General features: G+C 40.1%; 1 protein-coding gene across 1 annotated transcript; it reads left to right on the top strand.

Moving 5' to 3' along the window:
* The first annotated feature begins 4,777 nt into the window (after positions 1–4,777).
* nptxrb (neuronal pentraxin receptor b) lies at positions 4,778–16,657 on the top strand. Its single transcript, XM_061054346.1, has 6 exons — positions 4,778–5,045; positions 5,232–5,974; positions 8,654–9,041; positions 9,920–10,161; positions 12,252–12,431; positions 14,092–16,657. The coding sequence occupies exons 2-6, from the start codon at positions 5,234–5,236 to the stop codon at positions 14,335–14,337; spliced, it is 1,797 nt and encodes a 598-aa protein (XP_060910329.1). The 5' UTR covers positions 4,778–5,045; positions 5,232–5,233; the 3' UTR covers positions 14,338–16,657.
* Positions 16,658–16,938: the final 281 nt, after the last annotated feature.

The following is a 16,938-nucleotide window of genomic DNA, read 5'->3' as shown; positions in this document are numbered from 1 at the left end:
CTGGTCAGTTGTCTTTCTCTGTTCCCTCTTTATCTTTCCGGCAGGACACCACCACTGGGCTTATGAGCCAGATGCAACTGAAATACGCACAGAGGTTTGATGCAAGTGGCCCGCATCTGCATTTGTGCATGAAACATCAGCCACCTCTGGAGATTAATCCACAATCTGGGCTTCTGGTCTTTGCAGGGAAGCCTGACAGGAGTTCAAGCCTGTGATAGTCTATAATAGATATTCCATTTAAATCCAGAGAATCTAAATATTTGTATGTGCTATTTTTCCTGTAGAACCTGAGTTGAGGCAAAACAATTGTTAACTTTATTACCTTTAATAACAATCTACTACAATAAAATATGCTCTCAATCACCTCTGACTCCTACACCCACGTTATATAGCTTTTTACTTCCATACAAAATTCTAATAAAGTCTCACCAGCCAACTTAGCCACCCTACTGAGCACAATACTCAGGGTCATTCATCGCCAACGCATGTTTTGTAAGTATGGACTTGAAAAAAATTGGCTTAGCCAGAAAACTTTGAATAAACACCAGTAATCTGAAGTAAAATGACAAATTGGTTTACCTGCATTTGGAAACATTCCCAAGGATTTATAGGACATTTAATCTGTGGCCACATATTTATTAAAAAATCATAGATGCCATGATGTGTTCTTGTTTAGTTTTATAATAGGTTGATTTACTGTTTTATTTTTTATTCACCTCGTGTTGCTTTAACAGTTTTACCTGTACGGTACATTTCCCTAGTCTTGTCTTTAGTGTTTCCTGTTTTATTTTGTAGTTCTTGTCCCCATTGTTTCTTGTCTGGTCTTACTTCCTCCCTTTGTCTGGTTTCCCTGCACATTGATTTCCCTGATTGTCTTCACCTGTGTTGTTAGTCTCACCTGTGTCTGATTACCCATGTGTTAGTCTCTGTGTTCCTTCCCCTCTTGTTGTCAGTTTGTCATATGTCACTCCAAGAAACGTCTTCCTACCCAAGTTATGCTCCCTTGTGGCTCCTTAGTTTCCCTGTGGAATTTATTTGGACTTTTTGGACTTTGTTTGCATCTCAGACGTAAGCCTTTGTTTGCATTTGTTCAAATAAAGATTTGATTTTTGGTTTCTGCATGTAGGTCTCTTCTTCGTTTTTGCAACTTCGTGACATTTTTAATGTATAATTCATCAGATGGATCTTATTTATGTCTCCTAGACTAAAATGTGCTTTATATTAAACCAAAAGCAGATTTTTGTTCATCTTGTAATTTGTCTCAAAGACCATCCTGAAACACAGAAATTAGTTGTCTCACAGTGAGCCTTGATTAAAATCTATTTTTTTTTTTTTTTTTAACAGTAGTTTAATTCCAAGAGAGAAATTAGACCTCAGCAAGCTCCTTAATTTGCCTTGAAGTCAAGGCTCAGTCTACAGTCCAAGTCTTTACATTGTCTTCAGGTTGTTTCATTCATAGCTCTAAAGATAAATTAGACACGTTTGATATCTCTAATCTTAACAATAGGAAGCGCCTAGTGGGCATTAATTTGTCTTATCATATAGATCTTATCACCATTTTGCCCAGACTTAATAGGATTCATTCATGGGACATACAAGGTAAATATTTTATTTACATGGAGTCTGTGCAACTCAGAGCTTTCAGTTATTTCACATGAAATTCACATCATTCAAAAAACATCACACAGAGCGCAAAGGATCGTTTAAAAACATTTTAATTCTTCGATTTTCTTTCAACATCAAATTATGGTTCCATTTCTATCAGTGTAGAAATATTGTTCATGTTTCTTTTTTAAAAACTATTGCAAATATAAAATGTTACATTTCTGGACAGTCGGTTACAAAATCCTTTGACTTTGTTGCCTCGAGCTCTGTCTGAGAAAGTCATAGACTACCTTGAAACTTTGAGTGTTACTCTACTTTGCAGCTATTTATAGTAATTTTAAATGAATTAAGTATAGAGTTATTGTTAACAGTTAATTCTGCCCCGCAACCAGAAGGTTCAAAGCCCTGGTCCAAACCCGAAGAACAACTGGATGCTTGCTCAAAAAGCAGGATGAGTAAGAGCAGCTAAGACAAGACATTGAATAGACAAAGGTAAGATTTCCAATTAGGATCATATATTTCTTGTGATCTCATGAAATTCTCTCAACACAAAAATGTGACATAAATCAGATGATGACGCACCTATCAATTATTGTTTTAATGATTTTATTCAATTCTTTCTTGTTGTCTTACAGATGACTCGTCTCTCTTTTGTCTATTTTTTTCCCTATTGTTCACACAGGAGCAACAGATCTAACACAAAGGGGGGGAAAAAAACAGATTCTATATTTTCATCTAATTTTCATCCCCTTGGAATATAAACCTATAGGTTTTTAACTGAGGACGTTTCTAAACCATTACATGATGCAAGTCTGTAAACACTAATGTACTATTTACATACTGTACTGATTTTGGGTAAAAAGCTACAAGAGTAGGTGACTAAACACTTCAAAAATTATGTTTAAAATAATTTATATGAATTAATCTAAACTTTGGTTAATTTTATAAACTGATCTCTGTTACAGCCCATGGTGCTACCAAAAAAAAAAACATGTTGGGCCCAAACCTTTTAGTGTCACTCCGAAGTTCTGGCAGCATTCAGCCATATGACTCACCACTGACCAAATAGGAGATCAGACCTTGCAACAGAATTAAAGTTACAACTAATAAAGCTGAACGGGCTTATAACGGCCTCTTTATACTGAACAAGGATTTGAAGTTTCCTTTGAAGCACCCCTACAGAAATATTCAGTCTTCTTCAGAAGGTTGAGCTGTGTCAGGAAAGGGTAAAAAAAAAAACTTGAAGCATCTGTCCTTCAAAATCAATCGGCAACAGTAAACGTCTAGACTAGACTCAAGAAATTATTATAAGAGGCTAAATGTGATACAATGATAAGAAATGTGTTTTACATTAGCTTCTTAGCAGTCTGTCGGTTTGTTGGTCATGTTGATCCAGAATGAAATATCTCAACTATATTAGCATGCTGTTAAGTCCTTTACATGTGCTATTGGTTATACCTGCCAAGGTCATTTTTCTAAGTCATTACGCTTCAACTTGTTAGCCTTGCTCATGAAGTAACACTTTTCAATTCAAGTTTTTGAAATGTAGCCCATTGTTGGAAAGTCAAAATTGAAGTCCAATTACTTTTGTTTAATGCCAATTAGCATTGCAATGCTAACAAGGAATGTGTGACCTACTAAATTTTAGTACCTACATATTGGTATTTTTACATAAAGTATGCTGATTTTAACTGTTAGCTTAAAGTAGGCTACAGCAATGCAGAGCTGTTAGCACGTCTGCTGTGTTCATCATTTGTTTCTAAGTATGCTGGGAGAAAGCGATGTAGACAACGTGGGTTGACGGAAAGTTTACCAAGAAAGTGAATTTTGTCACTTTCTCACAAAGAGATTCACATAAGGTTATGTGAGGATGCAGTTTTCTTTTAATGACAAGCTCATTAATAAATTCCCCTCCCTAAAAGGCCTTTCTGCAGTGGTATGCAAGTTTTTTTTAAAATTTGGACTAATATCAAGAGCAAACATTTGAAATGTGGTTTGTCCACTCTTTGAAGAAAAGCTTTTGAGTGAGGATATTTGTTTGTTGAACGGGGCCACAGAGGACTTCTGTGTCAGGGTCAGAGCGTTCAGTTGGCGTTTGTGGGAAGTTTTAGTTTGCAACATCTCTTGGGCAAAACAACTTCCTCCCACGCAGTCAGAAGCCTTAGAGTTGGTCTGTGTTTTTTTTTCCTTCTTTTCATTTTCTGTATCTCCTCTTCCTTCCACCTCCTTTCACATGTACACTAGCTACATTAGTCCATCGTTTCTTCTGTGAATACATGCAAGCTGCTGCACATATTGTATGCTTGAACAGTTGACTGTTTAAGTGTAGAAACTATGTTGAATTGTGTCACTTGGGATGTGTGCATGTATTATACATGACTGAAGGTGTGTACTGCACATTCAGTAGAACTTTAATGGCTGCTCTCAATCAGGTATTTTATCATTCATATATTTCTTCTTATTGTTATTTAAAAAAAATATTTTTAGTGCTTATTTTGTATTTTTAGTGCTTATTCGCCGTGTACTTATTCTTATAGTGTTTTATTTGCTCTGTTAACCTGCTGCTGTAACACAATTTCCCAATTTGGGATCAATAAAGTAAATTAAAGTAAAGTATCTATCTATCTATTTTTATTTCAAAATATCCGCATTAACTTAGCTGTGGTAAGTTGTTAACATTAATAAAGAATCATTATATTAAAGCATAATTAAAGGGTGTTCTTATTTTCTTAGTCATTGCGTTGAGTCTCTGTGACAGTTTTTTAAGACTAACAAAATAAAAACATACTTTTTACACTTCATTTGTATGATTTCTGCCGTGATGTCTCTGTTTTTCAAATACATATGACAAAAATAAATGTTTCTTTTCCTATTATTTTTTTACACAATTGTGTTTTTGATACATTTGTACGAATATCAATCAAATAAAACGTGTCTCAATGCTAAAATCAAATTACAAATACTTTTATTTATAATTATGAATAGCCTACATTTTAACACAAATATTGCAAGAATGTAAAAAAAAGAAAGTAGAAATGGCATGTGCGTTTAATCAACCAAAACTCTCCCTTTTTTCCCTGAACCTTCTCACTTACCTGGTCTTTCTCTTCCTGTCTCTTTTCACACACACACACACACACACACACACACACACACACACACACACATGCACACATCGATCCATCAATGCCTTGTTTGTTCATCTGCTGCTAGAGCTTCACCTCTCGCTCTGACTGGCGCATGCTCACAGCCTCGCTCCTCCTGTCACGCGCGATCCCCATGGTAACGCACGGAGGAGAGAGCTTAGCAACACGGATCCGGAGAGAGAGAGAGAGAGAGAGAGAGAGCATCTGTGGTCCAGACAGCGCGGTGCCATCGATAATACACACTGAGGGCAAGAAGAGGATACCAGCAGCGCCTCGGACAAACAGCATCAGCAGGTAGGCTAAGTAGCGTAGCACATTTTGTAGCAGCAAATTAACAGCTTTGTTCGTCAATCTGAGCCATCAAACTGAGTTTCGATCGATCTTCTGTTGATGCGGTCTTCCTCCTTCACGATGCTCTCTGAATTATGTTACATTGTCAGGTTTCCCCTAAACCGTAATCCATTTAATTGATCTCCACAGTCATGAAGTTCTTGGTGGTGCTCGTTGGAGCGGGCACCCTGGCCTTTCTCGGCGCGGTCATCTGCATAATCGCCAGTGTCTACCCCCGGAAAAGCGCCGCGCCTCTCAGCGACAACGGCACTCTGACATCGGAGACGCTAATCCAGCCCCTGGAATCCGGATCCGTGGCTCACGCCGGGCCGCTGGGCGCTCTTCACGGCTCCGAGTCCTACGGGAACGGGCTCGGCGGCATCGGGCTCGAGGTTCCCACTCTGAACGAGCTCAAGCTGGGGGAGGAAACCGGGGGAGGGTCTGCCAAACAGTTCAGCTTCAGCCGGTTGATCTGCACACCTGTACCTGTGGGCGAATGCAAGACGAAAGATCTGAGGCAGCGGCGGGATAAGCAGCAGCAGCAGCAGCAGCAGCAGGCGGACGACCCGTATGCGGCCGGGGATGAAGACTCGAATTACCTCCGGACCACCGCCGAGGGGCTCCGGCAGACGGTCCTGCAGCAAAACGACCAAATCCTCATGGACTACAGGACGATCCGGGAGCTGACGGGGAAGCTGAGTGAGTGTGAGAGCGACTTGGAGGATGAGAGGAACGTCCCGGAGCGCAGCATTGGGGTTTGGAGCGGGAATCGCCGCGTCATGGCCGGGGATGAGGTGAGCTCTTCGAACGCGGCGCAGCTACAGACGGCAAGGGCTGTGGAGGAGCTGGCCCGGGCCATCATGGATCTGAAGGACCGCATTGAAAAACTCGAGGTAACTTGAAAGATACTAAGTAAACTACAGGTTAAAAAAAAAACACTTTGGCAAAACCTGTTGTTCTTGCTGTTTATCCTCCTGTTTGAGTTTTGTTTCACAGCAGGAAGTGGACTGTTACCAAAATCAAGAATTAGCCAGGTGAATCAGCATTGAGTCAATTTGGCATGAGCCTGGTCCATTTAACAGCCCGTTTTCTCAATAGTCGGTTGGTTGTCCATTCTAAATAGAAGAAGTAGCGGAGAAGTACTTCTCTAACATTTTCTTATATAATTCACCAAGATAAAAAAAGTTTCAGATAAAGTGCCACTTTTGCTGCGGCAGAGAGATGATTTAAAGGCCTGCAGTGGTGTCTACCTTCATCATTTTAGGAGCCCCAATCTCTCTCATAACTCCCTCCGTCACTTTATCTTTCCCTCCCTCTTTTATCTTCACCTCACCTCTCCTCTGACAAGCAACTCGTGACACAACTCCTCATGTCTTGCACACACTCCCTCCCCCCTACTCCCCAGGGAAATCTTTCCACCTGCTGGTCCACCCCTATACCTCTGCATAAGACAGCAGGATAGAGATATAAATAAAAGATGAAGCTGGCTGGACAGGATGGGGGGGAGAAGGGGGAGAAGCGGTCAGGTTCTCGGTTTATGTGTGTATGTGCTGAGATTGAGACACGGGGTGTTATAACCACACACACACACACAAACTGCTGCATTCCTGCCAGCCCTCTCCAAGCACACTCAGTTACATGGTTTGTCTCCGTCTCTGTGAATTTATTGTCCTGGACTTCCAGGTTCAGCCCTGCCTCAGCAACTCTCTTGATATTATATGTCGCCCTCGCAGCGTCTTATTCACACTTAGAGAAGCAATCCCTCTCTTTACTGCTGCCTCACAAACACCTTATTTTTAAAACTTCTGCTATGAATACTAATGCTTCCACTGCTGTGTTACTACCATCATCAATACAACACCTCCTGCTGTGATTCTGCTGTGTCATTTACTCATTTTCATTTCAGATTTAACTGTGACTGAGATGGTAAAACGCTTTTATTTAGAGGGGAAGTCAGGAATGGGCTTTACTCTTTCTTTTTATTTAACTCTGTTCTCTATTGGTAGAGGTTTCAATGAGGCATATGCAGATGTTCCTAAGACCTGCGTTCTTTCTAATGGCCAGAAGGGGCAGCTCTATTCGAGTGCGGACTGCATGAACCCAGATGAGAGAAAGAGCACACTTCTCAGTTATTTTTATCATCACTGATCAAAATCCAAATGAGTCTACGTTCTCAATGGCTAGTTTTCCAGTGTTTGTCAACAAAGCAGCATGTTCATTTTGTAAATTGTAGTTCCACTTATTAATCTTTAGGATAAAGCAAGGTATGGGCATGGCTACCTGTGATCGACTAGTTACTACCACAGAAAAAACAATGTCTATTATGTTGTCCAAAAATGGTCACTTCACTTTGCGTTTAAAAAAAAAAAGAAACTGTAAAAATGACAAAATCAAGGCTTCCAAAGAAGAAATAACAATGTGGTTCTGTCTGCTTCTTTTACCCAGTCTATAAAAAATACTAGATTGTTTAGAGAAATAGACTTAATACATTTTGCATCAGCATAGAGTATGTGGCTCAGATGTTCACTTTCAAATATTAAATTGACCCCCGCTCTGCCAATCAATAGCCAGTTAGGACAATCACAAGCTTCGTCAAAATGATCAATAGAATTGATAATGGACACCTGTCAACACTTACCCGGGCAACGCAAAGCTCAAGATGTGCGTTTGTTGAAGTGGACAATTTGCATTTCATTTTACTTTGAGAAAAGAAAGGTCAGCATCTCGAAGTCCAATACAAGTACTTCATTAAAAAGACAAGTATTTGATTGTTAAACCCTCATTAAAGTAGAGTATTAACAGATAATCTCAGAGGCGTGTAACAACATTTAAAGAGCACACTGATTTGTTTATGGTAGTACACATGGGAAATGCAGTTCCCAATAACGATTCCCAAGATTCAATGCATCAGCTGAAAGAGCAAACAGTAAATTAAAATTTTTACAATCACTTACCAGAGAAAAACTGACAGAGGCAATGTACTTTGTGTTTTGCTTTGAGCTAAGTGCAATCTGCATGCTAACTAGTCATTCGCAGGTGTCTTAACCATGTGTACCATGATTGTTTAGCAAGCTTAAATTAGATAATAGAAGTAAACATGAAGGGGCCAACAAGGGAGGGTGTGGGAATGTCATTGGTTTTTCATCACATGTAATGAAATGATTCCTAGAACATATTTAAATTCACTCGAATGATTAACAAAACTGTTACAAGTCAAGCTGAAGACGTGATATTCACTCAGAAACAAACATTGAGACCTCATAGTGGGGCTGCAGGAAAGGTCAGATGGTTTATTACTCTGGGGGAAATGGAGTGTCTGTACAATATTTGATCCATACAAGTGCTGCTCAGAAAACTATTATCCACCATTTCCATCATAACAACTTCAAAACCCTTCTGTAAAAGCCAAACAGATTTTATGACCGGCTGCATCCATTATAGAGCTGTGTTAAACAGATTGTTTTTTCCTTTCTGCAGCATCTCTTTCTATCTCCCTGACTGCCTCTCTATGTTTTGATTGTTCTAAATCTGAAACATTTTCTTTATTTCTGTGTCCTCTCCTTCTATTCAAGGCAGAGATCGGCCCTGCTGCCTTGAACCTCACAGATGCACCCGTGGGTACAGGCAGCAGCAGTGTTAGCAGCAGCAGCCCAGTCGGAAACACGGGCAAGGCTCCTTCTCCACCCACTGACAGTGCTTCCTCCCCACCTGTGGCAGCACCTCCAGGAGGTCGCCGTCCCGCCTCCCCCGCTCCCCCCGCCCCCAAGCCCCCTTCCAAGACCACCCCTGGACGTGGAAAGGGCACCTGGAGGGTGGAGGACCTGGAGGGGGAGCTGGAGCGGAAGATAAAGATGCTGGAGAAGGAGCGTCAAGCCATGAGGAAAGTGACGCACGGCCAACACGAGAAAATCAACCAGGGCATTGACACCGTCAGCCACCGCGTCACTGAGTTGGAACACAGTGAGTCTGCATGGTTGGAAGAGGAGGAGGAGAGACACAGAGTGATGGTTAAATAAGTGAAAGAAGGGATGTATAGATGACCTGGTGCACACGTTGAGCTAAACAGCTGCATTGCAAAGCTCATGTAAAAGATAGCATAGCAAGATAAAATGAAAGTTTAATGAGCGCTGTGGGTGATCTGGGTCATCGCAGCAGCAGCAGAGAATAAGCTTAGATTAAAATAAGATGATTAATGAGTGCTGAAGGTTGTGAAATGTCAAACAGGGCTGGAGGCGAGGCATAAATTAAATGAGCAAATTTCTAAAATCATTCGCGGCTTTTGAGTGTAACCTTTAAATCTTTATAATCATAGGAGAGTTTATTACAAATCCATATTTTAGGGTTGACACATCTATCACGTTGGTTTTGAGGAGATTTATTGGCTATACAAGTGGGTTGAAATGTCCTCAACCCCAAACAATCAGGGTAACCAGAGCTTACTAGTGATACGGACAACAAAAGAGACTTGAATAAGGTGAGAGGAGTTGAATAAAAGGAGTGGAAGCCTGGATGAGAAATTGAAAATTCATGTGGTGCCAAGAGGAACGTTAAAAAGGAAAGAAAAATCCCTCCTTATTCTCTTTTTTTTTAGTTCTGTAGATCTCCCCAATTCTCTCAGTGTCTGTACATTCTCTCAGCCTTAAGAGCTGCAACTTGGCCTCGAGACAGAGAGGCTGATCATTAACTGTGCTTGAATTCTTGCTAGACACTGTCTATGTGCACAAACTGACAGGGACAAGTGAGAAGAGAAGAGTGCTTTCAAAATAAATGTTCTTCTCAATTTGATCTCATCTCTCTCTTTCTGTCTAACTTTTTCTCCTTTATCTGTGTCTCAAAAGCACTGACAGAGCCACCTTTCCCAGATGGCTTTGTCCTCTCCTTCCCTATGCGGACCAACTATATGTATGGCCTGGTGAGGAAAGAGATCACAGAGATGTATGCCTTCACTGCCTGTGTGTGGTTGAAGGCTAAAGAGGGTGGCATTGGGACCCCCTTTTCATACTCAGTGCCTGGGCAGCCTAACGAGCTGGTGCTGCTGCAAGGAGTCCACAATCCTGTGGAGCTGCTCATCAATGACAAGGTAGATAACAGGTTTTTTTTTTCCCCCCACAAGGTCTCGGAAATTGAACGCACCTCAGGTGTTTATGACATTTTTGGTGTGCTTGTCGGGAACAGCTGCAATTTTCACAAGATTCTTCACAGTTGGAAATGTAATGCATTTCAAACAATTTTTAGCTCTTAGTAGTTTTAGTAGGTATTATACTAGTTTTGACAACTATTTGATTTTATTGAGTGATGAAACAGGGTTTATCCTTTTTTCAAAAGAGCTTGTGTCATGTTTCTGACATGTTATTCTGTGGAAATAACTAACATTATTCAAATCATTAAATAATCGAATTACTTTTTCAGCCCATATAATTGGGAATAAAGTTAATTAAAGGTTTTGCTCCGTTCTCTGGGTGCACCATAGCCTAATCAATTTATGAGTATTGACATTTTCTCAAAGCCTAACCATCCATTTCATTCAATTCAAGCAGGGCTGAAATACCCCTTCCTGTACTGTATTATCCTTGATACGGGGAAGGTAGAACATTGCCTTTGAACAGTGCATGAATTACTTAAAATAACAAAAAGAAAGAAACAAAAATCTAAGGGCAATGAATGACCACAACATAACTACTACAGTAAAATGGATGATAATATTTCTCATCCAAAAACCTTGAATTATGCAGAGTATGAGAAAGTGCCGAGTTGTTTTATTTTTTGACAGTTAAAGTCTACCAGAAGCAAATAAATGTTATTGCATGGAGACAGGAACGAGGCAATCTTTCAGCGGTGTTTTATATTGTGCACTGATGCTTATCTTTTATAGCAGCAATCTGGCGTCACAGCCAATCATATCACAATTTTCGCCATCACATTGCTGACAAGTTACATAATACTGGATTTGAACCTTCTTTTAAAGACGTAAATTGCTTTGGGGTTGATCAAACATGCATGTGCCTGGTGTCAGGATTACTGTACTGGTTTGATAGGCGTCAGTGTGTTAAATTAGGTCGTGCTAAATCTGAGGTTTTCAAAAATGTTCTTCTGGCTTTTAATTCTCTCCTAATTCAATACTTAATTCAATTAAAACACAATTCATGCTGCTCTACAGAGCCAGAAATATTGATTATGTGAGTGTGCACATATCTACAATAAATGGCGCAAAAATTGAGAGAGTCGCAGAGTATAACTTGGAATCTGGCTCGATGAGGTGAACATACTTGTCTCCAACTTGCGACAGAAATCATGTTTTGATTTGTCCTGTAAAAAAATAATTGCTAAAGATGTGTTCTTGTTTGTTATGGATAATGGCGATGTAATTTATAGACATGCTGCAGCTTCAACTTTAAAGCCCCTGGACACCGTCTATCACTGTGCAGATGCAGATTTGTAACTGGTGATAGATACAGCGCTCATCATTGTGACATGTACAGTATGAGAAGGTCAGCTGGCCTTCTGTTAAAGAGAGGTGCAACAAACAGTGTTTTAAATATATTTTCAAAGCCCATATCAGAAAACTTCCACCTTACATAATAGACCTACAGGAGTGGAATTCTGGCACCTACATGACCCGTTCTTCTGAGTGACTAGTTCTTAAAGTCTGTTGAGAATTCACTGAACTGGGTTATTTTTTTTAATGCTCAAACTCATAGTACCCCCTCCAGCAAGCTCTAAAGATTGAAGTTATTCCCTCTCTTGCCTAGTTAAGATTTAGATTTCTAGCCACGATGTTTCCAATTGTAAGTGTTTCTATTGTTTTTGGAATTGATTATATGTGTCCTGTTTTTTTTTTGCTTCTTTTTATTGTGCTTGTAATCTTGACAGCACTGGAAATGAGGGTAACCTCAATGTCTTTTCAAACACATTTCTGAAATGGTGCTTACACTCATAGCTCCCATGGCAGAGATGGGGTAAGCTGCTGGAGTGAAAGGAAAGCTGGGACTGTCCACTGGGTGCTGTTTTGCTTACATGACACACAATTGTGTCCACACTCTGCCATGATTACCCACACTTATCCAATATGTAATAATAATGCAAGCTTGATGTGTCATAGATCAGTTAACTTGAAGACATTCAGTCACTTTGTAAAGAAAAGCTGTCGCAAATGTGTTCTCTCATCTGTAGGTGGCGCAGCTGCCTCTTTCCCTACCACAGGACGAGTGGCAACATATCTGCGTCAGTTGGACCCTGAGGGATGGGGTGTGGAAGGCCTACCAAGGGGGGAAGATGAAGGGGAGGGGAGAGGGACTGGCTGCATGGCATCCCATTAAACCAGGAGGAGTCCTAATACTTGGACAAGAACAGGTGAGACATATGGATGAGTGAATCGATAAATAAACTATGGATGGATGGATGCATTTTGTGTATAGATATCAATGGAACTGATTTGGATTAATGAAAAGATGATGGACAGATGGATGACGCCAGGATGGATTGATGGATGCATGAACAGAAAGGGAATGAGTAGAGGATGAATGCACCGTTGAAAAAATAATGGATAAAGGAAGTATAGATTGTTGAGGAAAGGGTGGATAGATGATAGATAGATAGATAGATGATGGAAGCTTGGATGAATGATTCTTAGATGTGTAGATAAGACAATGAAGTTCTATTTTAAGGCAGCCCCATTAGCTTTTAACACATGAAAGACAGAGACCAAATTGTATTCACCCTCATGTTGAGCTGCCTCTGTCCTTCATTAGCAAGACACCCGCATTATGTAACCGTTATGAAATCTGACATTATCCCTCCCCCTGGTGTCAAAAGAACAAGCCAAAGCTTATTCTGCAGTCTGTTGTCCTTTCATAAAAGATAAAAAAGCAGAGGGCGGGAGTCCAATTCTACAAGACACAGCAATGATGTAACAAGACTTGATTTAATGGATATTTTCACAGAGAGGGAGCAACTACTTTCATAATCTCTGTTGAATGATGAATTGCTGTTGTGTAGATTTGTTGTGTTGTGTGGATTTTTATGGGGACAACCTCAGTACCATCCCCTTCACGAAGGGTTCTATGAGAGATATAAAAATGTTTAATCTTTTTGATGGGGAATCACTTACAGACAACATTTCTGTGGATGGATAAAGCCTTTGACTGCTTTTTCCATTCTTATTTCACCCAGAAGGATGACTACAGTACTATTTTCTGTTCAACTGCCTGTAATGTAGTTGAGAATAAATAAATGGTAAATGGACTTGAGCTTATATAGCACCTTTCTAGTCTTCTGACTACTCAAAGCACTTTTACACTATACAGTATGACACACCCACCTGTTCACACCCATTCACACACTGATGGTTGGGTCGCTATGTAGTATGTAGTCTATGTATCCATCAGAAGTAACTACTCACCATTCATACACCGCCACTGAAGTAGCAGGAGCAATTCAGGGTTAAGTGTCTATAGTTGCTACTTTTGGAGTATAAAATATTAGGTATAGAATTTACTGTCCCAAATATGATATACCGGCTAAAGGGCTGCTATATTGATTAGGGCTGTTGGGACTTCTGCTCAGCTGACTGTACCGGTTATGGCCTGATTTCTACTAAAAGTTTTTAAGGACTTCTAGCATCAGTGAACCAAGCTTTTAACATTACAGTTCACCTGCTGTGAAGTGATCTGATGTGATTTAACACTAACAGCTTTTTTACACACTGTTTCACTCTTTGTAATCTTAATCATCTCGCTTAATCCATTAATGGTACTTCAATGACAAGTTCTTGTCCGCTGAGCTTCCTCGAGCCCAGTCAGTTAAGTTCAGCAACAGATTGCTTTGCCCAAGTAATTCCGGGGCCAATGAAAAGTAAAACCTCGATGGGCAGAATTATTTTTGGGCAGGATTTAAATTCCAGGTCAGGAAATCAATTTGAAACCTTATTTCTTAGATTAAAAAGATCTCTTGGCATTTCAATTTAGCATTCTGACATGCAAACCATTTGTTTTTTCCAACTCCTCTGACCAAGGATACATTGGGCGGGCATTTTGATGCCTCCCAGGCCCTGGTCGGGGAGCTCTCCCAGTTCAACCTGTGGGATCGGGTGTTAAAGCCAGCCGAAGTGGCCGCCCTTGCTGAATGCAGCTCCTCAGCGCTAGGGAACATCGCCCCCTGGACTGACCATGATGTAGATGTGTACGGTGGTGCCACCAAGGAGTCCCTGGACCCCTGCCATGCTGCTCAGAGATCCAACCCATCAAACTCCAAACAGTGAAGGGTGACTGGAAGAGATCAGCCAATAGTGGTCGTGTTCCATAGGTCAATTTAGGAGACAATTTAGAAGATGTACAACAATGTATCACATTGGGGCTTACAGTATTTTGTCATGAATGAGAAGCTTACTGGTGGACAGAAATATATCACGGAGCTTATAAGAGTAAGTTATATTTGTTTTGTTGTAAGTGTTGGTGTCCACACTTAACTTCTGCAGTGAGATACAATAAGTTTAGACACTGAATCACATTAGTTAAGGCAGCATGGGTGGATCAACTTGTGGCATGAACAGGGCTTTTATAGAAGCCCTTCATGATAGTTAAAGCATTGGCTCCGATTAGGTACCACCTGTTGTCTTATTGGTTACTATCTGCTGGACCAACGAACTAAAAAATGGTCATTCAGACTGAGAGCTCTGAAAGGTTTTAAAAAATTACAGAATGTACCTTTATAGCATTACTAAGGGTTTCTTAACTGTACTACAGAGTGAAAAACAGTTTTGTCATGTGTCCAGTTGGTTGTGTTTAACGCTAAAAAGGAAGGTTCGAGAAGCTATCATGTTATATGGATTTCAGCACTCAATGGAAAACAAAATAAGTTTTGTTGTAACTGTAATTGATCCTGTTGAAAAATGTCTGTGTACTTAGATTTTTTTTTTTTTTACATTGCTTACCATGATGTGGTAAAACAGTGGTCTTATAAGTGTTTATTATGTAATATATCTTTGCTAATGTTGCTCTGTGCCAGTCTGCTCCTCATGCTGTAGCCTCTCACAACACTCACAGTCGTGCAAAGTTGATTTGGAGCATATCCTAAGACTCAAACCTGTATGAGTTTGAAAACATGTGTTATAGCCCGGTAAACAAGAAGTAAGCGTAATTGCATGAGGAAAGTCACATTTCCTGTCACAGGAGAAACAAACTCAAAATGTGTAGCTTACACCCTACAATCTGAAACACACAAATGTCTGTGTGGTGAATCAGATCTTCACGACACTGAATGGAGGGGAGGGAGGTGTTGGAATTATGTTGATGCTTGTACTTAACATTGGACGCTGTATTGTTAAAGGTAAACAAAAAAAAAAGTTTTACATTCGTTGTCTTGGCTAACTAAACCACACATAATATGCAGATACATTTATAAAAAGATAGAAATCATCAAAGAAATGATCAGGATAGTTTAAATAACATTAAGTGAGTGTTGCCAAAAACTCCTTCTGATTCTAGCCATCCATACTTCTTATCTCTTACCGCCCTGGTAAAAAAGGCCACATAAGGGGTTATCTTAAAAGACATTAAAGAATAAGGCATCTTTTAAGTACAAGACATCTGGAGGGTTGAAGTAATGCACAAAATATAAAATATTTCCTAAAGATTTATCTATATTGAATGAGGGCAAAGGTAAAAATGGCTAAATCAAAAGTTGCATTTACACCTATAATCCACAATTTTAGTTCTAGGAACTAGTTCCAGAGGAACTAAAAGGATCCTGTTGATGTCTCTGGTTTCACTGCAGCCTTAAGACCTGCCAAGATTGGGAAAAGTAGCTTGTTAATGTATTAAAAGCACCAGTCGATTATACCTTACCGTCACTTTTTAGCTTGAAACTAAAACTGGGACTCAAAGGGTGTAGACTGAGTCTGGAACTTTATTCATACCCTGGTTTCTGCACTTAAAAGAAACCGAGTTCCTTAAAAGGTTCCTAGTCCAGGTAGGAGGAAAGGTCCTGCAGTAGAAACAGAGCTAAAGTCAACAAGAACAGCGACTGCATGATTTTTAACTCCAAGCCAAGTTACTATCATAGCTATCATCTATCATGTGTTTGGTTCTGTGGTTTTACACAATGTGCTTTGTCTTTTTATTCCAGCAAAACAGGGCACCTACTGTCAGGGGTGAGGCTTTTATTCCCACTTTGGCCAACCACACTTAACATGTATCCAGTCATCACTGTGCATTAAAATGAAACACAGTCATTATAGTCTGTCCATTTAATACCTCAATACATCAGCCCTCATGCTATCTGACACCCATTTGTAAAGTGCCTGCCTGGGCTCCAACGCCCACCGATGATAGTGAAATGATTCTGTTTTTCTTCTGTGTTGTCTCTGTCTTCTCCTTTTCTCTGTCAAAATCTCTCTCTCTCTCTCTCTCTCTCTCTCTCTCTCTCTCTCTCTCTCTCTCTCTCTCTCTCTCTCTGTCCGTCTCTCTTGCTTTTGGTTCAGCAATGCTGTGAAAGTAATGCGCTTGTTCTTATTTGCATCTTCATGGAACTTCTATGATATTGTGAAATAGGTGGAATAAAAAATATATATAAAAATTGAATGTTTAACAACATTCCTGGAGTGTGTGTTTGTGATTATAGGTGTGTGTGTGTGTGTGTGTGTGTGTGTGTGCGTGTGTGTGTGTGTGTGTGTGTGTGTGTGTGTGTGTGTGTGTGTGTTTTGGATGTGAGAACTCTTTACAATATCAAGCTCATCTGAGTTACTGAAAGGTTACCATAAGCCTTTAAATACCAAAAAAACAAAAAGGTAAAAGACTTCACTCATTTCATTATAGTCAAATTAGATTAGCTGCATCTTGGCAGTCGGATTAATTCGCCTCAG

Source organism: Labrus mixtus, chromosome 2 (genome assembly GCF_963584025.1).
Source record: "Labrus mixtus chromosome 2, fLabMix1.1, whole genome shotgun sequence".
Classification (NCBI taxonomy): domain Eukaryota; kingdom Metazoa; phylum Chordata; class Actinopteri; order Labriformes; family Labridae; genus Labrus; species Labrus mixtus.
The sequence above is the reverse complement of the archived record's forward strand: the minus strand, read 5'-3'. Positions and strand labels throughout refer to the sequence as shown.